The sequence below is a fragment of the Panthera pardus genome, unplaced genomic scaffold (assembly GCF_024362965.1).
Source record: "Panthera pardus isolate Hobbes unplaced genomic scaffold, ASM2436296v1 HiC_scaffold_6, whole genome shotgun sequence".
Classification (NCBI taxonomy): Eukaryota; Metazoa; Chordata; class Mammalia; order Carnivora; family Felidae; genus Panthera; species Panthera pardus.
This window is the reverse complement of record NW_026526991.1, coordinates 128522970-128543929: the sequence shown is the minus strand read 5'-3', so window position 1 is coordinate 128543929 and position 20960 is coordinate 128522970. Positions and strand designations below refer to the sequence as shown.

At 50.3% G+C, this 20960-nt stretch overlaps 1 protein-coding gene across 13 annotated transcripts in view; it reads right to left on the bottom strand.

Moving 5' to 3' along the window:
• Window positions 1-20960, bottom strand: part of FRMD4A (FERM domain containing 4A) — a 607025-nt gene that overhangs the window by 42871 nt on the left and 543194 nt on the right. For all 13 annotated transcript variants that reach the window (XM_053895512.1, XM_053895513.1, XM_053895517.1 and 10 more), the window contains 2 exons: window positions 16160-16298; window positions 9749-9890 (listed from right to left, as the gene is read on the bottom strand). In XM_053895512.1, the coding sequence (XP_053751487.1) occupies window positions 9749-9890; window positions 16160-16298 (281 nt within the window). The remainder of the gene's footprint in view (window positions 1-9748; window positions 9891-16159; window positions 16299-20960) is intronic.

Below are 20960 nucleotides of genomic sequence, written 5' to 3'. Positions count from 1 at the left end.
ATGCTGTCGCACTGCAGATTTTTCGGGTTAAACGTGTGATCTCTGGAGACCATCTCCAAGAATTAAATGGGATGTTTAATGTGAAAAACATATGCCTGGACAACTTCTCATCGGGCTCAGCAATTATAGTCCACCTGAACGAGTAGTGAAATGGAAGCACCTGGGTGGCCGGTAGGGATCTCTTCGAGAGTTTTACCGTGTGGCCGTTTCACTGCTCAGTGGCACTTTCGACAATGGGTAGAGAGGACAAATATAATGGGGGGGGGGTGCTGAATAGTTGACTATAAAAATTAGCAGCAGTATCTAATAAAAATATTAAGTTCGATATCCATTTCAAACTACTGTTTATGGGTAACTCACATGGTTCCCCCTTTCTCTTCTATTGTGAAATGAGGGGCTTGATCTTTCCAGCTCCCAGACTCTAATTCCGCGGCGGCATCGAAAGCGCTGGGCTCAATGGGAACGCAGTGATGTCTATGAGGGACCACAGGGATATTTATTTTCCAATGTTTAAAATTTCAGCGCTGGAGAGGAGCTTGCTTAGGTTATACGTGCTTACTCTGCTCTGGGTCTCTTTACTCTTTACTATTCTTTTGGTACTAATACCCGAGGGCAGAAAGAGATCACTGTAAATGACTTACTCAGGCTCTTTTCCCCTAACAGGCGGGCAGAAAGGGACAACCGGTCTCCCTCCTTTCTCAGCTTTGACTCCGGCCCATCCCGCTCAAGCAAAGCCCAGACACAGCCATCCCACAGGACAGGTGTCACCCCTCACTGGTTGCCCTGTCCAGCGTGGGCACACCCTGGCAGAACCCCAATCCTCTGGCAGGGCCTGTGTGGCTGTGCCCGCCTGCAGAGCACGGAGGTTATGACCCAAATTAAAGCCCCTGGAATCCTCCAAAAGGAGGCAGGGAGCTGCTACCAGAGAACTTTAAGAGGCTGGAGAGAGACACAGGGAAGAGACAGAGTGAGAGCAAGAAAGAAAGGAAGAAAACAAACAAGAAAAAAAAAAACCCCACACAAACCAAAAGACAATGTGATTTGTACCGGCGCGAGGCAATGTGTGTTGACCTGAATACAGCCGTGACCGTAAAGCTGGCTGACGCCTATCAGATCAGCTCTCTGTAGGGAGAGATGTCAGATAGCTGGCATCCTCATTGTTACATTAGTTATTAATAAACTTCCTGACAATGGAAGGAAGTGCCAGCACTCAGAGAATGAGAATGTGAGAACGGGTGAGTAATGCCTGTGGACGGATCCCAGGCAAAGCGAGGGCCCCGCGCTTCGCACATGTTTTCCCCCAGAACGGCGAGTGTCAGAGCTGGGGCATGATCGCAGGCGGCAGGGTTTGCCCCGGTGCTGTTTGTTTAAACCAAAGATCCCTCACCACATGCTTCGCAATCCTGCTGATCACAACGACAAAGAGGACTCAACCGCCAACTCATTAGTCACCCAGCCCGGCTCCTATTTATAGACACAGCACATCCTTTTGTAGCAAACGCGCGGCTTATGCCCCTGGATTTTCAGTCAAGAAGCCAGTGCCAGTCTCCTTGTTTCATCTCAGAGGGGACACCCAGTACCATCTTTTTGTCCGGGTGGTTAATGAGACAAGCCACGTGGGCCTGCAGAACACAAGGTATTTCCCAAGCAAGCTGTGCACCATTTTCTTTGAAAAGGCTGAGCGTCGCCCAAGCGGCTCTGTCAGTTAAGCATCTGACTTCCGATCAGGTCATGATCTCACGGTTCATGAGTTCAAGCCCCACGTTAGGCTCTGTGCTGACAGCTCAGAACCTGGAGCCTGTTTGGGATGCTGTGTCTTCCTCTCTCTCTCTCTGTGTCTCCCCCACTCACACTCTGTCCCTCTCAAAAATAAATCAATATTTTAAAAAACCCTTTTTTTAAAGGCTGAGAGCACGGGGTGCCTGGGTGGCTCAAGTGGTTGAACGTCTGACTTCATCTCAGGTCATGAGCTCAAGGTTTGTGAGTTCGAGCCCCATGTTGGGATCCGTGGTGACAGCTCAGAGCCTGGAACCTGCTTTGGATTCTGGGTCTCCTTCTCACTCTGCCCCTCCCCCACCTTGTGCGCAGCATACCCTCTCTCTTTCTCAAAAAAAAAAGAAAAGGTTGAGGGCAAAACCAGGTCTCCCTTAGCCCCTACATGCCCCACTGACATCAGAATTGTTCCGTGCTGGCAAGTCGTCCGAACAATGCTTAGGACAAGCCTACGCGCTCTCCCACTTTTGGACGAGCTATGGAAAGGCTGTGCGTGTTCAGCTACCAGGACAAGTACAGCTGTTGTTTTCTTGGTTTTTTGTTTGGTTACTACATGTTCTGTCCCTCTCCAATCTTTTCTGAGATACCAAGAAATGGGGGAAGGGAAGAGAGGAACAAACCCCTTTGAAGTCCCGCAAAAAAGATGCCAGGTGTTTTTTTTTTTTTTTTTTTGAACTCTGAAAACATCATAACCGAGTGGTTTGAATTCATAGTTGTCCTCTGTAACTCTGTCTGAGCCTCTGCACACGAGTTACCTGAAGCACCAATGAGCCAAAGCAATGGAGGAGAGGTGTTGGCGAATCTGGAGGGAACCCGCAGGCTCCCCCAGGACGGAGTGAAGAGTGCCCGCAGCAGTCAGGCAGGGGGTTTACGCAGCGTCCAGCCACGCACGGCATGTGACGAGGCCAAGATGGCACCCGGCTCGTGGAGGGCAGGGGGAGCGGGTCTGTCGGCCTGGCTTGGCAGCCTGAGCTGCCTCGACATCCCTTCTTGCAGGGGGACTCTGCGAAGACCTCACCATCTCTCAGCTGATGTATTCTGGGGACAAGGGTCCTCACATCCTTTTTGAGCCTGGTCCCTGGGGCCTTTCCGCAAATGAATTTGGGATATGGGTTCTATAACCTTCCTACAGCGTGAACTGCATTCGGTGTCCTAACACGTATATTCCTTTTATTCCAACACAGGTCTTGCCTCCTGGGCTTGGATGGTTCACTACCTCTAAGGGTCTCTCCTGGGGACAGGGGCCTATAGGTCTTATGTGAGAGAGTCCTATGTATCATCACTGAAGAATTTGGGGTGGGGGGCTTAGCACTAAGCCTTAATAAATAATTTCAACTACGTGGACCTTTTTTTTTAAATGCTAGCCCTGTGGCTCAGGGCATTAGCAAATGTAGACTTCCAACTTCTTTAATAAATAGCAACGACACGGCTTTGTTTCTTTAGCAACTCATACCTCAGATGCCAAGTACTGGACGTCAGTAATTTTAAAGGTATTTACATGCCTTTAAATAGGAAAACAGCCTTCAAAGTTACCAACAGCTTGGAAATATTTTCTCTGTTAACATCAATAAACAGTATGAAACACTTTGAGGAGAGGGGCTCTAGCTTTCTAAGTGTTGTGCATTGCACCAAGCAAGGTTTGGGAGCTAAAGAAAGAGCTCATCCCACAACAATATTACAGTGTTACAAAGGTCAGCTACACCACAATTTGGGCATAGATAAGAGTGAAACAGTGGATAGAAGACAGCAAGGATGAACAATATTTGACAAATTTAATTTTCAAGGTCTGAGGCCAGTAGATAAAAGTGATACAGTACATTCCGAAGGAGAGTATCAGTGGCGGGTATGTGACAGTTCTAGGCAAGGCCCAAGAAACCATGAGCTCCAGGAACACAGATGATCCTCAGGGGCGCCTGGGTGGCTCAGTCGGTTAAACATCTGACTTTGGCACAGGTCACGATCTCGAAGTTCATGGGTTTGAGCCCCGCGTCAGGCTCTGTGCTGACAGCTCAGAGCCCGGAGCCTGCTTCGGATTCTGTGTCTCCCTCGCTCTCTGCCCCTCCCCCGCTCACGTGCGGTCTCCCCAAAATGAATAAACATTAAAAAACTTTTTAAAAAAGGAACATAGATGATCCTTAAAATGGACCACATGCAAGATTTTTACTACTATTTTTCAGATTTTAATTTCAATAATCCTATACCACTGACACTGGTTTTGGCAGTGATTTTTTGGACCTAATGCCAAAATCAAAGGTACCCGAAGTAAAAATGAACAAGGGGGATTACAGCAAACTAAAAAGCTTTTGCACAGTAAAGGAAACCATCAACACAACAAAAAGGCAACCTCCTGAATGGGGGAAGATATTTGCAAGTCATATAACTGATAAGGGATTAATATCCAAAATACATAAAGAACTCCTACAACTCACCAGCAAAGAACCCACACAACCCAATTCACAAATGGGCAGAGGATCCGAACAGACATTTTCCCAAAGACATGCAAACGGCCGACAAACACATGAAAAGATACTCAACGTCACTCGTCGCCAGGGAACGCAAATCAAAACCACAGTGAGATACCACCTCGCACCTGTCACAACGGCCAGAGTCAAAAGGACAAGAAACAACCAGTGTTGGCAACTGTGGAAAAAAAGGAACTCTCGTGCACTGTTGGTGGCAATGCCAACGGGTGCAGTCACTGTGGGGAACAGTATGGAGGTTCTTCCAAAATTTAAAAATAGAGCTACCATATGATCCGGTAATCCCAGTACTGGGTATTTATCTGGAGAGAATGAAAACACTAACTCAAAAAGATAGACATATCCCTATATCCACGGCAGCATTATTTGCAACAAAATATGGCAACAACCCATCCATGAAGGGATCAAGAAGATGTGGCATATCCGTACAATGGAATATTATTCAGCCTTAAAGAACGAAATCTCACTTTTTTGGGATAACCCAGATGGACCTTGAGGGCACTGAGTTAGGTGGAGTATGTCACAGAAACAAGTATCGTATAATCTCACTTATATGTGGAACTTAAAAAAAAAACAACACCACAAAAAACCCAGAACTGAATCTCATAGATACAGAGAGCAGATTGGTGGTTGCCAGAGGCTGGGGTTCAGAAGGTACGTGTTTCTAGTTATAAGTCATGGAAATGTAATGTTACAAACATTTTTTTTTGAATCGTGTTTGGAGTACCTACTGGATGTCAGGCCCTGAGCTAGAAGTAGAAAAAAGGATTTTCAAATGAGGACTCAGTTCTCAAAATGTTTTTAAGGAATATTTATTAGAGCCCCCCCCCCTTTTTTTTTTAAAGCAGGAGGCAATAGGTGAAGGAGGGAAACTAATTGATCAAATGGGATACTGGATTAGACACATCGTATTTTCTAAATGAGAAGTAGAATGTAGTGTCTGGCAAGTGTAATAAAAAGAGTGTTTAAAATCAGGGCTGTCCTACAGGAGCAAGGCCCCATCCATCTGGGGGAACACATTTCTAAGGAGTTCTCGAGAAACAGGCAAGAGGTCACTGAAGGACAAAAAGAAACTAGTGGGAAACTAGCCAGCCGGGAGTTTTTGGAAGACAAAGAGAGAGCAGGCGGGAATCCAAGTCGGGGAGGGGCAGAGACAGAATCCCAAGCAGGCTCTGCACTGTCAGTGCAGAGCCTGACCCGGGGCTCGAACCCATGAACCATGAGATCATGACCTGAGTTGAGACCAAGGCTCAGATACTTAACCGACTGAGCCACCCAGGCGCCCCCCGGCTGTGGAGTTTTTTAAGCCAAGGGCTGGACGCCCTCACTGTGGGTGACGGGAAACACCCCCTTCCAGGTGGGGCTGCTGAGGGCTGGTCTCAGCTTGAGGGCATCTCTTCCCGCACAAGACAAAGGGGCAGCGATCAGCACCCCCAGGGGGAAACGATGACCAGATCTGTGGACACCAGAAATTCCCTTTGTTAACTCATGGCCTATATTCTTTCCTTTTTGGAGTCTCTCCCTCCACTGTCTTCTTAAGTCACGGGAGGGAGGTGTCCCCACGGACCCTCAGCCTCAGCATGACATCAAGCACACTTCTTCAGGCTCCAGCTGGCAGGGCTGGGCAGAGTTTGACGCGCTGCCTGATCTGGTCCTGGGGCACGGCTCATACCTCCCGGTCTCTTCCTCTCCCACCTTCCCCTTGCACAGCGGTGTGGCAGAGGGCGGGCAGGGAAAGGGCAGAGGAGTCAGTGCCCAGGAACGGAGTCCCTCTGCAAGTGGGGAGGGCGAGGTCTTTGCGTCAGGAGCTCCCAAGTAGACTCCCTGACATGAAGTTATCATACATTTGAAAGTCACTTTTGTATCTTGGGGTAAAGATGCTTTATTTGCTACTGTACTATTTTGTTCTATTATGCTGGTGGCAGGGACACAGCTGAATTGCTTTCTCATCTGCAAAATCTGGATCTCATCTGCTGATAACGGAGTGATGTCAGTACTACGTCAGGAGATTTGGGGCTCCCGGACGCAACCTGATCTGTGGCTGCGATTACGTTACTGCCGTGGTGCCCCCACAGGCTCACAGATATGAGCGGCCAGAGAAGACGGCCCAAGACACAGGTCGGAAAGCGGGGATACCTGGGTTCTGTGTTCCAAAGCCACACCGTCACCTCAGGCTTCTATCTCTTCTTCAGCAGGAAGAGTGGCTCTCAACGTGTGGTCCCCAGACCAGCCGCATCGGCATCTCTTAGGGATTTGTTATAAATACAAATTCTCAGGCTCACCCCCGACCTACAGAATCAGACACCCTGGGACGGGAGCTCAGCTATCTGTGTTTGAACTGCCCTCCACGTGGTTCTGATGCACGTCGAAGTTTGAGAACTGAGCTGGAAGAATCCACTGTCCTTCTGGATAGAACCGTGCCAAATTCGCACAGTACCCGGCTTTCCAAATGGCTAAGAAACCACACAGGGATGCACACCTCACGAAGCCTGAGGGATGGGTGGGGCTCATCTGTGGCTGGATGAGGACGACCGTGGGCAGATAAATCCAGGCTCAAAGCAGAGACTCTGGATTTTACCAGGGGTTAGAAGGGTCTAGAGCACAAACACAGGAGCTGACTATGGCTCTGCCCTTTGCCACTCAGCAGGGGATTGAGAGTGGCCATAATTTGAGATGTGGGTCTCAGGTTTTGTAGGACCTTCTCTTAGATACAAGACAGCAGCATTTTCTACAGCTTTCACTGTAAAGCTGAAGGCCTCAGAAATTATCGTCATTTGCCTCGCTGTACTGCTGAAAACATTTAGAAGAATCTGAGGCAGGGAGGGGTTTATGGTAAACCTATGGTGGCAGAAGTAGAGCCAGGCTTTGTGGGGCATGAAGCTTATATAATTTTAGTGGATTTACGGAAAATAATGCAATTATTTACAACAGCCGAGATATGGAAGAACCTAGGTGCCCACTAATAGAAGACATTTAGGATTGATAAGACGGATACAGAAGATGTGGGGGGTGTGTGTGTGTGTGTGTGTGTGTGTACATCACACAACATACACACACACAATGGAATATTACTCAGCCATAAAAAAGAATGAGATCTTGCCCTTTACAACATGGATGGACCTGGGTATTATGGTAAGTGAAAGAAATCAGACAGAGAAAGACAAATACCGTATGATTTCACTTCTTCGTGGAATCTACCAAACAAATGAATAAACAAACAACAAGCAGAAACAGACTGAGGGGCCCCTGGGTGGCTCAGGCAGTTAAGCCTCTGACTTCAGCTCAGGTCATGATCTCATGTCTGTGAGTCTGAGCCCCTCGTCTGGCTCTGGGCTGACAGCTCAGAGCCTGGAACCTGCTTCGGATTCTGTGTCTCCCTCTCTCTCTGCCCCTCCCCTGCTCATGCTCTGTCTCTCTCTCAAAAATAAATGAACATTACAAAAAAAGAAAGAAAGAAAGAAAGAAAGAAAGAAAGAAAGAAAGAAAGAAAGAAAAAGAAAGAAAGAAAGAAACAGACCCATTAACACAGAGAACTGGTGATTATCAGAGGGGAGGGGGAAGGGCAAAATGGGAGAAGGAGGGTGGGAGACACAGGCTCCCAGGGATGGAATGAGTAAGTCACAGGGAAGAAAGGTACAGCTTAGAGAATACAGTCAGTGACACCTTAACAGAGCTGCATGGTGACAGCTGGTAGCTACACTTGAGGTGAGCACGAGAGATGGTGAAATCGCCACGTTACATACCTGAAACTAACATAACACCTACGTGGACTGCACTTCAAGATAAAAAAAAAAAAAAAAGAATGCAAAACGTTCTATGTTCACAAAACCACATGCCATGAGGACACGTGGCTGGGCCCTCCCAAACCCTCTGAAAGGCCTGGCCAGCGCGGGCCCCTGAGCTGAAGCTCCATCAGCCCCTCAGTAAACGGGCCTCTCAGTCCGGGAGGGGCACATCCTCCCCCTGGTCCTCCGGGTCAAGGCTCTGACTGGACTCTGCCGGCCTGGAGGCTGCCCAGACCCCTTCAGCTTCTTGCCCTTCTCCGTTTCCTCTTACTGCTGTTGTGTGCAGTCCTTAGACGGGGCTGTGGAAAGACCCTGGTGAACCAAGGAGTTGGTTCTTAGAAGGACATCGCTTTTCATGGCTCATTCTTATTTGTTTCTCTTTGAGACTATCTTCACTTCCAGTCTTTTACAACCCTGGAAGCACCAGGTGCAAAGACAAACAACGAAATAACGACAGGGGAAGGTATAGCAAAGGGGAACTGTGGCGAGGGGGAGAAGAATCTAGACAAAGCTGATGGAGGGAGGAGCCGAGATGTGGGCAGGCAGGATGCCTCTGTGAACCCATGAGCTCCGGCTGGCGTCCCCATCAGCAGGGTTCCGAGGAAGCAAGAGCAGCAGAGAAGTTATGGCTGAGTGTGACGGAGGGACAGCAGTACTGGGAACGGTGGGGGGGTGGGGGGCAGGGGGCCGGCTCGGTAAACAGAATCAGGGGGTGGGCATCAAAGAGAGAGGGATGCACTAGAACAGAGGTGACACTAGGGACGCAATATTTACAGACAACTCCTAGAATGTTAGGGCAGGAAGAAATCTTAAAGGAAAAAAAAAAAGGAAGGAAGAAAGAAAGAAAAAATGACTCTGGAAGATGAGGGAGGGGAAAGACTTGTTGCTTTCCTTCGAGGCTCGGAGGCAAGAGAACGCTGTCCCCAAGAACAATCAGGCTTTGATCCTGTGGCCTGGGGAGTGACCTGCATTCAACGTCTCCGAACAATGACCCCCTCCCTCCCGCTTCCTGTGCTCCGCAAACCTCCGCCTCTTCCTGTCACCGCGGCCAATGGCGTCCCTACTCTGGCCATCAGCCGCTCTGAATTCACGCACAGAGCCAGTCTGTCCCTCTTGCATCCAATGACAAAATGACTTGCCCAGGGCTCTTAGAAGCACACTTGGAATCAGACCCTGGGACTCCCACTTGCAAAAGGTGCTCGACACTACGTGGCATTCTGTGACAGCAAGACTCTCCGAAGGCCTGGAGTTTCTGGCCTTCCAGAGTCCTGAGGAGTTCGCCTGAGAGCAGGGCGGAGGGTCGCTCAGCACCACAGCCTGCCTTCAGCCCCCCCTCCTTGGTAGAATTCTCCTTTAAGGGCACACAAGCACGCCCCACCCCGTCCTTGGACTTGACGCTCCTGACCCTCGGCCATCGGCATTCAGAAGGCTCTGGAGGGTGCTCAAGAGGCTTCTGAGGCCGACGGTCCTTCCCACGCTGCCTGGTTCTGCTGCTTCGGATCTCCCCCCCACCCTCTGGCACTCTGGGCGGTTTTCTCAGATTCCCGTTTGGCTCAAAACCTCGGTCTCACAACCGGAGCCAGCTCCCGGGGAGCCTGCCAAGCTGCCTCCTCCGCGGCTGCCACTGGCCGGCCTTGCCCGGAGCCTCGCTGGGCCGGGCGCCGCGCTTGGGCGAGCCTCCTCCACGCTCCCCGAGAGGCCCTGCCGTACCTGATGACAGGAGGCTCCCGCTGCTGCCGCTGATGATCTTCCCTTTGCTCCCCATGTTGGCCAGCTTGGAGGTCTTCAGCGTGCCGGTCTCGGTCAGGTCGATGGCGATCTCGCTCAGGCTGCGCGCGGCATGGATTTTAGACTAGAATGGAAAAGACAACCGGGCCGTGAAGAGGCGTTCACCTCTGGTGGAGAACGGCTACCGCTCGCCGGCTTGGGGTCCCGAAAGGTAGCACAGGGACTCGTTTCCTGGCTTCCAGCATTCTTAACGTTTGTGTTCCTCGGCCCCATCCCCGACCACTGACGCTCCCCGCGTGAGGTGGCTCTAGAGCGGACACGAGGGATGACGTTTCCCAAGCTCTGTCTTCCACGGGCTGTGCCGTGCAGTGCCTAGTGCAGGGGCTTTGACGCCACACAGACCCGGTCAGAGTCCTGTGCGGGGAACGTTCCTTAATCTCACCAAACCTCTTTATTCCCAGCTTATACAATGGGACGAACACCGCCCGCCTTTGCAGGTTCTGTTAGGGACAAAGGACGGCAGGCACGTGAAGGCTGCCTGAGGCCGTGCCCTGGAACCCAGCTCTCAATAAAAGAGTACTGACTTCATTCTGTGTTTATTTAAAAAAAAAAATTCTTTTTTACATTTATTTTTGAGAAACAGAGTGAGACAAAGCGTGAGCAGGGGAGGGGCAGAGAGAGAGGGAGACACAGAATCGGAAGCAAGCTCCGGGCTCCGAGCTGTCAGCACAGAGCCCGACATGGGGCTCGAACCCACGAACCACGAGATACCTAACTCTCCTCTCCAAAGTCTAGATTTTAGTTAACACTCCACTGTGCTTATTAATTGGCCCGACTTGGCTAAACGTAACAGGTTGGAATAATTAGAAGAGAAGTCTGTAATCATAATTACATTCCTAAAAGTAACTGTTTTTCATTTAAACTGCCTTTTTTAGCTACTGCCTGCGGTCAGTGAAAATGGGGTGTGCATTTTCTACACGTGTTTGACCTTTTTTTTTCCTTCTTCAGGAAATCACTTGTTGTGATAGTACCTCAAGCAACATGCTTTGCTCACAGCACGAGCCTAACAAAAACACTATCAATGCTGGGAGAACCCATACGTGTGCTGAGGTTTCTTTCCACGGCGTCGGCTATAGCACATAAGCCGATGGTTTTCGAACTCGGTTTGGAACTTGGTTTTTCAGTCATTTAACGTGCATTTGCCCAACCACCCCCTCCGTGTGAGACCAAGTCTGTCCCCCAACAGGAGAAGCCAGCAGAGGCAGATGTGGGGGCCGTGGAGGGGTCGGTAGACATCGTCCATTCTTCCTTATTGACATTCTCTACCCGAGTCCCCTGCGCTGTCCAGCAAAGGCTATCACCCCGTGCCTTCGCCCTTCCTCTGGCCTCCACACTGATGCGGACACAGACGTCCATGCCTTCCGAGAGCCGAGCGCTTTCCTCTTGTTAGGAGAGGAGAGTCTGAGGGACCAAGGAAACGCAGGAGTCTTGCTGTTTGCCAGGTATGAAGCATCATCCCATCAGTCCTTCCTTGACTGAGGTCTCCTTTCTGACCTCAACTCTTGTCCCCGCATTCAGAACCAGGCCACCTCTCTCAGGTCAGGGCCTCCTTGCTGATGACCTAATCGCGGCCACCAGGCCCCCGCAGTGCTCCGGCTTGCAGCAGAAGCAGGAAGCACCTTTCACTTCACATGGACAAGGCAGGCATGCCCACAGGGTGTATTTGGTTGAGCTTCACCCTCTGAGCAAGCCGAGGAAGCACACACATCACCGTCTTTAGCAGCCCCCTCCACGAACGCCCACGCTTTAATAAAAAGAGCCGAGGACGCTTCCAGTTATGTAATGACTCACGGAGACGCGGACCAACTCAGCATGATGCGAAGGGGCCCAGAGTCTCAAGTCAGAAAGATCTGGACTGGAATCTTGGCCCTGGCCAGGTAACCATTGTTTGACCATGATCTTCAACCTGGCTGAGGCTCAGATCCCTGTTTATAAAATGAAGCTCTTAAAACCCATGCGGTGGAGTTGTGATAAGGACTCAATTAGATAATACACATAAAGGCCACTGGAATGGAAATAGGAATGGGATACAAATCATGACCTGGAGGCAATTTGCTAAATGAGGGGAGATTGATGGCTCAACCTGGGATTTGGGGGATCTCATTAACCACACGCCAGACCTATCCCCACCCACTTCCAATCCTGCCACTGATCAGTGTTAGAGGCAAAAACCAAAATATGGAAAAGGGAGCAACAGATATCCTTTCCCAAGGGAGATCAGATTCTTAGAAGCTTTAGCAAATTATTGGCTTCTCTCTGAATGGAAATATCACAATGACTAAACAGACCCAGTGGAGAGAGCACACACTAAGAGGAAGGAGTACGGATTGGGAGATTGTATTCCAGCAAAGTCAAGTCTTTGGGACATCCCGGAAGAGCCTCCAAAATTCTGGACATCCTACTTTGGGGGCCTTGCCCCACCAAGTTTTATTACTGATATCCCACGAGCAAGGTTTAATGGTCCCCTACCAAGCTTTCACCCTGCTTTTGATCTAGATGGAATGAAGAACAGAGGACACATTAGAAAAAAACAAAACTCTTGGGGCACCTGGGTGGCTCAGTCGGTTAAGCATCCGACTTCGGCTCAGGTCATGATCTCGGTCCGTGAGTTCAAGCCCCGTGTCAGGCTCTGTGCTGACCGCTCAGAGCCTGGAGCCTGTTTCAGATTCTGTGTCTCCCTGTCTCTCTGACCCTCCCCCGTTCATGCTGTCTCTCCCTGTCTCAAAAATAAATAAATGTTGGGGCGCCTGGGTGCTCGGTCGGTTAAGCGTCCGACTTTGGTTCGGGTCATGATCTCATGGTCCGTGAGTTCGAGCCCCACGTCAGGCTCTGTGCTGACCGCTCAGAGCCTGGAGCCTGTTTCGGATTCTGTGTCTCCCTCTCTCTCTGCCCCTCCCCTGTTCATGCTCTGTCTCTCTCTGTCTCAAAAATAAATAAACATTAAAAAAACTTTTTTTTTAAATAAATTTTAAAAAAAAATTAAAAAAAAAAAGAAAAAAACAAAACCCAACGACTGAGGAGGAGGAACCATGTCTGGACTAGAGGGCAACTTGACGAGTCCCTGCTTGGAGTTCAGAGGCATAGGGTCTAATGTTTACGCTCCACAATCTGAACTTTCAAGTATCTTCCTCTGATATCTACAGGACAGTCCTCAGCTCTGGGCTTCAGAGGTTGCCAGGATCCAGAAAGGACAACATTCCTCATCTTGGGGGTCGGCACACAGAAGTTACCAGGTGTGACTGGTCCCTGTACAGCCTCTCATTCTGAATGAGCCGTACGAAACCAAGCAACATGGGCTCTTTCTGCTCCGTCTCTGGAGATAGAGGGAGCATGTGTGTGTGTGCACGTGCGAGAGATGTTCTTACATGATTTGCAGAAGGATCCTGAAAGAAGAAAATACCAGCACCAGGGAAGAACCGGAGACTTCTTGGCCACCCTCCCCTGCTGACTCAAACCACTAGACCACGCTTGTCTCCGGGGCTGATAAGCATCACTTGGGAGGCCTGGGCTTTGCAGAAGCACTTCGGAGAAAGGATTGGCTGGCCTGGCCCGACTCACTAGGGTGTGAAGCAATGGCCAGTGTGCCAGCCAACACGGGCTGCTCAGAAATATTTGGAAACTCGTCCCAGGCGTGTCAGCCGTCACTCACTGGAGATCGTTCTGCCCACCGGAGACGGATCACATCACCCTTGTACAGAGAACGGCATCCCAGAAATGAAAGGTGGTGTAATTCCGGAGGGGAATTTTATCATCTCTGATTTAATCTGGGAAACTTTTAGAGAATTTAACCTTTACACAAGTGTTGGCCAAGGGATACTGTGTTGGATTAACGATGATAATGATAAAAATACCGATCTCCAAAAGTGGTTTCACACACATTGTGTCATGGGGCCAATCAATAATCTCCGTGAGTAATTTCCTTCCTTGTTCTCTCATCGGGGAGGCAAAGCAGGTACAGTGAGACACTTGCCTAGGGTCAGAGATCTGGAAATGGAGTCCCTGGACCTCCTTGTGGAGTTTATTCCTCACCTGCCACTGTGGGTTGAGGACTTGGTTCCTACGAGAAACGGGAGGGCTCTGGAGCATCTGTGAACAAGCAGAGCTGACTGGGGGGAAAGTTCTCCCGCTCCCGGGCCAACATGTACTTCCTTCCGTCCCCCAGGGGTCACTGAGATGGACAGCTGAAATTCCCCTATTGCGTGGGCACCTGGTTTGGCCTTTTAAAGGATACTTGCTGCTGATAAATGAACTTTGAGACTAACTTTTTCCAGTTTACTTGTTGCTTCAGAGGGCTGACCTGTTAGCCTGCAAAGAAGCCTTCTCCAACTGCAGAGGAAGACCATCTTTGACAGGGGGGGATGAAGAACCCTAAGAACCAGCCTCTTGGGGCACCTCGTGGGGGGGGTTCAGTTGTATAAGCGTCTGACTCTTGATTTCAGCTCAGGTCATGATCTCTCCATTCGGGGGATCGAGCCCCGTGCTGGGCTCTGTACTGACTGTGCAGAGCCTGCTTGGGATTCTCTCTCTGCCCCTTCCCTGCTCAGGTGTGCACTCCCTCTCTCTCAAAATAAATAAACATTAAAAAAAGAAAAAAGAAAAAAAAAAGAACCTGCTTCTTGAGTTACTCAAGAGACCCTCAATGCAAAAAACCAGCACAGGGTAGAACAACTCAAACAGCTAATGTACTAACCTCAGGGTGAAATACACTTTGTCCTTTCTCCTTTCAAAATTGTGCTACTGGTGTGTGTGGGGGGTCTGCCCCCAAGAGGCATCAGTGGTGGGGTTCAGGAGGGTTGCCAAGGTCTCCACCCCTCACCACCCATTCCCGAACAACGCAGAGGATGGAATCAATGTTTTAAGGTTCTGACCTCTAACTCTTGCAACCAGAGGGCATAATGCGGACACCCACCCACTGTCTCAAGCTAAAGCATGAGTCAAAATGCTTTGGCCCGGTTTCTTTTGATCTAATTGGGCTTCAAATCCCTGTGCCAATGTCCATCATCACCAGGAAAGCTGTGGAATGCTCCCATTATGCCTAACAACAACAAAAAACACTCTACTCTGTGCCCATTCACCCCAGAAAATGACCAAAAAAGGGGCCAGGAAGACTTCGCAGAGGAGAAAAACGTGTTATGAAGGACAAAGTGACAGCCTGGCAGGAAGGGCCCTGATTTGAAACTGATTTATGAGCTGAGAGATTGTTTCCTTTTCTCCTATTTTCTTACTATCTTTCTCCTCCCTCCCACTTGGCCCCAGGTCTCTCTGGCTACTCCTCAGCCCACGCCAGGGAAAGAACAACGCCACCCAGACAGGAAGTAAGACAGAAGAGGAAGCCGTCAGGATCCAAGAGGGCTCCGATCTGCTGAATCTTGGGCCCAGTAAGGCCAGAGTCCGGCCACCTCCACACCCACTGAGGACCCACATGATGGGACAAAACGTCCCAGGGGCCAAGGCTGGATCTCCCTCGATAGTTCTGCATCGCCTCTGCCAAGCCAGCAGGATTCTGGAAAGGGGCAAGACCTAGATGGGGCTCTTGACCAGAGGGCTAATGAAGGAGAATGGCTTGTGGAGGGAAGGCAAGGCAGCACGACAGGCAGAGGCGGTAGAGGAAGAGGGGGCCGAGTGTTGACAGAAGCTGTGTGTGAACCAAGGAGACGTCACTCTCCCACCCGCCAGAAAATGCACCTGTGTGTCCGCACTGGGGCTGGGTCAAACCTCCCTCGGAGGATGGCTGTTTACCAAGGCCTGAGGCTCTAGGTCTACTTTAGGGAAATGGCTGGGTGGTTTTTTTTTTCATGTTTCCAGTTCTTTTTTTTTTTTTTTTTTTTAAAAAGGAACTGGCAGTTGGAAAAGCCTGGAGGGTTTTCACAGCAATTATCCTAAACAGTTAGATGGTGTCTATTAATTGCAAACGGGTTGTTGTTGTTTTTTTTTCTCTCTCTCTCTCTCAAAAAGGAAACAATATGCCACTGTTGAAACACCATAAAGGGCTTGACAGCTCGTTCCTAGGAGAGGTTTCTGAAGTTCGAAAGCACGCTTGGAATTCCTCAAAAGGGCCCTACCTGGCTGCAGTAAAGGGCCAGAGCCCCTGACCACGGCACGGGACGTACCCTCTGGAAGAGCCTGTCTCCTTCCTCCCTCCTGTAACTCTGCAAGGCAGGTCTGTACCTGTGCACCTCTCGGGGCGGGGGACACGGTGCCGCCCCCACCCGTCGAATTCTTGAGCCCTAAATTAGGAGACCCAGACTCAGGCCCTAGTGCAACCCTCAGGCAAGCTTCCCTCTTGGTAGAAAGGTCTGGTCTTTGCAAAGTGCCTCCCAGTCCCTGACTTACCTTACTCTGCTTTCTGTCCAGATAGAACTGGTGCTGGCTAATGGCCATAGCCCAGATGGACTTGATCAATGCTGGACATGCGTACCATGTATGTACCGCAATGCCACTGTGTCCAAACGTCCTCCTGGTCACTGAAGCCCTGTGACAGCAAGAATCAGAAGGTTCAGGCATGTTTATGATGAGGGACTCCACTGATCCGTTGACAGCTTTTACCAAGAACCCCGTGGGAACTAAACGCCCTGGCATAAAGGGGACATATGAACACACATGCCAGCATGTACACACACACACACACACACACACACACACACTTAGGAAACTAGATAGCAAAGTCCAGCTTTTCAATGTAATCAAAATTGTATATATATAAGGTGTACAACAGGATTTGATATACACAGTGAAATGATTCCTACGGTCAAGCTAATGATCGTTCTTCACATAGTTGTGTCACAAGAGCACTGGAGATCTACTCTTAGCTCGCGTCCAATATTCAGTGCACATCATTAACTACAGTCCTCGTGCTCTACCTTAGATCTGTAGGCTTATTTGTCCTACCCAACTGCAGCTTTGTACCTCTGACCGACACTCCCTACTTCCTCTCTTCCCTGGCCCAGGTAACCACCCTTCCAGTCTATGCTTCCACTTTTTTTTTTTTAATGTTTATTCATGTTTGAGAGAGAGAGCATGAGCAGGGGTAAAGCAGAGAAGAGAGAGGACAGAGGATCTGAAGCGGGCTCTGCACTGACAGCAGCAAGCCTGACACGGGGCTCGAACTCACGAACCGTGAGATCAGGACCTGAGCTCAGTGGGACATTCAACCCACTGAGCCACCCAGGAGCCCCTACTATTTGACTTTTGGGATTCCACATATTCGTGAGATCACCCAGTTCTTTCCTTTCTGTGTCTGGCTTATTTCACTTGAACATAATGTCCTCCAGGTATATCCACATTGTTGCAAATGGCAGGGCTCCATTCTTTCCCGTGGCTGAATAATATTCCGTTGTATTTATACACACACCACAATTTCTGTATCCTTTCATCCCTCAATGAACACTTAGGTTATGTCCATATTTTGGCTATCACGAATAATGCTAATCTTTTGATTTACTGGCTCCTTAGGGTTCAGAATCCATTCAAGCTTCTGTCTTGTCTGGGATAAGATGGGTCATTCTAGGTCACTGGATGGTCCTTTTTGAGCTTCAGCTCTTGGCATTGGGCCAAGACAAACTTCAGGAACAGGAAGAGCCTTTGACAATGTCCTTTAGTAAACAGCAGGCAATGCTGCCTATGGTGAAGGATAAGTCAATCCTGTTCTAATCACCACCACCACAGGCCACAGCCTGTGGGAAGTCCCGAAGGAGTCCAGACTTCTTACACTGCTCTAACTCCGTGTTCCTTGAGAGAGTGGTTATCAATCTCAAATTTATTCACAGGGCAGACAGGGTATACAGAATCAGGAGAGAGAAGGCAGAATGGAGTCGAGCCAATCTTCTCCACTACCCCCCTCCATACACGTTTACGTAGGACATAGGGCCTATCTGTGTATGGAGTAGACAGAGGCAATTACACTTTAAAAATAAAACACGAGGGGCGCATGGATGGCTTAGTCGGTTAAGCGTCCAATTTGGGCTCAGGTCATGATCTCACGGTTCATAAGTTCGAGTCCCCCCACCAGGCTCTCTGCTGTCAACACAGAGCCAGTTTTGGATCCTCTGTCCCTCTCTCTCCCTGCCCCTCCCCTGCGCTCTCTTTCTCTCTCAAACACTAAAAAAACCAAACCAAAACAAAACAAGAGTGGGAAACATGGGTCCCAAAGGAATTCACATCAATGGTGTAGGGAGGAAAAAAAAAAGGGTTATAGGATGCTTTCAGTGAAGTGTGTCCCTTAGGCAGATGGTTTGGCAAATGAAATCTGAGAACATGTGTTTGCATGCACGTGTGTGTGTGGGTGTGTGCAAGGCAAGGTGCTGGGGTGGGGCCTGGGGTTCCCCACGTGCACATAAGAAAAAAGCGTGTTCTCAAGCTTAAGGTGTCTAATTTGGAAGATTTTCCCTGCAAGACAATTTAGAGCTGCTCCTATCACGGAAAAGGAGCCGGTGACAGAGTGGGGAGGAATGCCCCACAGATCCCTGTAGAAATAAGAAGAAACCATGATGGGAAGCTTCCACTTCGGCTTCTATGCCAATGGCTGCTCCTGGAACCCGGTACGATCCTTTCTCCCAGAAAAGCGGAGTTAGAAAGGATGAGGGGCTGGAGGCACGTCTGAGTGCAAGCACGAGAGTGGCAGGGGCCAAATGCGCGTGTGTTTCAGGGAAGGCAGGGGAGGAAGGGTCCAGGAGGCTCGCCAGGTCTGGGAGGTGCTGTACAAACAGCACATCAGACCCGGAGTTTTCTCCTGCTCCATCATTAACATATCTCTTCTCCGCATCTCTCCCTTCAGGCTCTTCCCACCACACTGACTTTTCTGTTTTGCCTAAACCTTAGAAACGGAATATTTGCCAAGAACCAGAGAACCAATGTGGGTATCGAGCTGGGGGTGCGTGTCCTGGAGCACACGTCGTGCGTCCCCTTCTGTGGTCCACGCTGGGCCCATCGACTCAGGACGCGCCCTCTGCCTGGGGTGATCCCCGGTCCCTGTCTGGGTCCCACCCTCTTCACCGCAGGATTCTTTTCCTTACTTGCCATCCCAACCCTTCACCTCTGGCTCCCTTCCTGGCTGCGACCGCCTCAATGCAGAGTGCATCAGACTCCTGTTCCCTGCTCCAAATACCTGTGGCAACAGCAGTGGGTGAGGCATTTAAGATAAGGAGCGCCCTGTGGGCCCTGGGAAGACCATTTGCTGTCCTAGGAGGCAGGAGGCGGCTGAGAGCCTTTGCTCTGCCATGAAACCCAGTAGCTAACAACCCATGGCAATCCCCTACGTTTGCACTGGTGTCCATCTGGAAAAGGGGTCCTTAAAGCTGCAGTCAGCTTGGGTTTCCAACTCTGACATCAGCGTAGACACCTCCCTAGCCACTCCCTCCCTACCTGCCTCTAGGGTGGAGGACGGCTGTTTCTCTCCGGGAGAGGTGATCACACTCCTGCTTCCAATGCCTCCCTTCCCTCCTCTCTCTTAAGAACCTGAGAGGTTCAGCTCAGAACCTCTCCTGACCAGGCTGGCTTCTCCACTCTCAGTATTTACGGCCTGTGCCATTCAGCACTCAATTGCCAGTATTTTGTATAGAGCGGAGTGGTAACGCCTGGGAGTCTTAGAGCCAGACTCCCCGGGTTCAAGTCCTTCCTCCACCACTTACCGGCTTTTTGTAACCTAGACCAGGTTATATTTTGTTTCTTTTGTGCCTCAGTTTACCACAGGCACAACAGGAAACTAGCAATACCCATTTCCTGGGTTTACAGTGAGGACACTACGAGATAATGTGTCCAAGTCTTTAGAACAGTGCCTGCCCATAAGAAATACCCAGTTCTCTTGCCTTTCTCCCCAGCCGTGCTAACCTCTCTGGACACTGTCTCAGGGCCAAGGACCTCTTTCTGTAGCCCAGAATGTCTGAAACAGGCTAAAAGCCCATGATAATTATGTGTGAGGTTTGGACCCTTTGCTCTATCTTGGGCCTTAGGAAAGGGAGGGGAATTTAGTATTGTATCACGGACAGGGTGACAGGCAGGGAGAACACACACGCACAGATGTGTCCGAGGTGCGTGAGTTAGCAAAATTCCCAACAGAGGACAGGCACGGACAGTGTGCACAGCCCCTTAGATGACCCAGTCCCTAGTTTTCGTCCTGTCGGACAGCCCCTCTCTGCATGGGACCCATTGTGGCAACATTCGGTTCACTCTTTTCAGACACAGAAGGGTGAGGGGGGAGAGAACCTAAGACTGGTCTGATACAGTTCGCCCGGAAAAGCAGCAGCGAGTTCCTTCTTGGGGGGGGAGGCCTGTTCTCAGCATCTGTCCCTCCCCCACGTGGCCTGCTCGGCAGAGGCAGGGTCTGGGGGACACTTCGCATCACCTGACTGTGCAGACTGGCTAAGATGTTCTCCATCTGCCGGTCTCATGGAGAAGGTGGGGGCATGGGCTGAGCTGCTTCCCTCCGAGGGAGTGGCTGCTTCAGGCAGATTACACGGTGGGGGCGGAGAGGCATGTTCCCCCTGCTGGGTTATCGCTGGTGGCAGGGGCTGAGACACAGCACAAGCTCAGCCCTCTGACTTGGGTGTGGGTGTGTGGTGTGTGTGTGTGGGGGGGGGGGGGGGGTGGCAGCGTCTCGTTCTGAGAGCCGTCTGGGCGCAAAGTGGCCTGTTTTGGGTGCTCAGAAGCCATGTGCGAGTGGAGCCGGGGCCAACCCCTCTTTGGCTGGCCAAGGCTGGGGTAGCTATCGCTGGTGCCCAAAAGCCCAGTTTGCACCTTTACAGAGTCTGACCTTTCCACCGTCTTCCTGGAGACCCCTTCTTGTAAACCCATCTTGGGACCTATTAAAAGCAATTTATCCTTGGGTGTCAGGCCTGTTTTTGGGGAATTCTGGGCTGCCTCGAAGCCCAGCACTGCCAGCAGACAAAGAGAGGAAGAGCGGCCGGTACATGCTGCCCGAGAACCTTCCACGCAGGGGCTTGCTGCATTCCAAACGGGGACCCTATTGTTTGGCATCTGACTTTGAGAGCACTGATTTTTCTCCACTGGTGCTCCATGGGACACAATGTGGGGTGGGGAGAAACAGAACTGTGTTTCTTTCACATCCCCCCACCACAGTGACACCCTGAAACCACAGCTCGTGGAGTCAATGAACACAGCTCCCTTGGGTACAAATCCC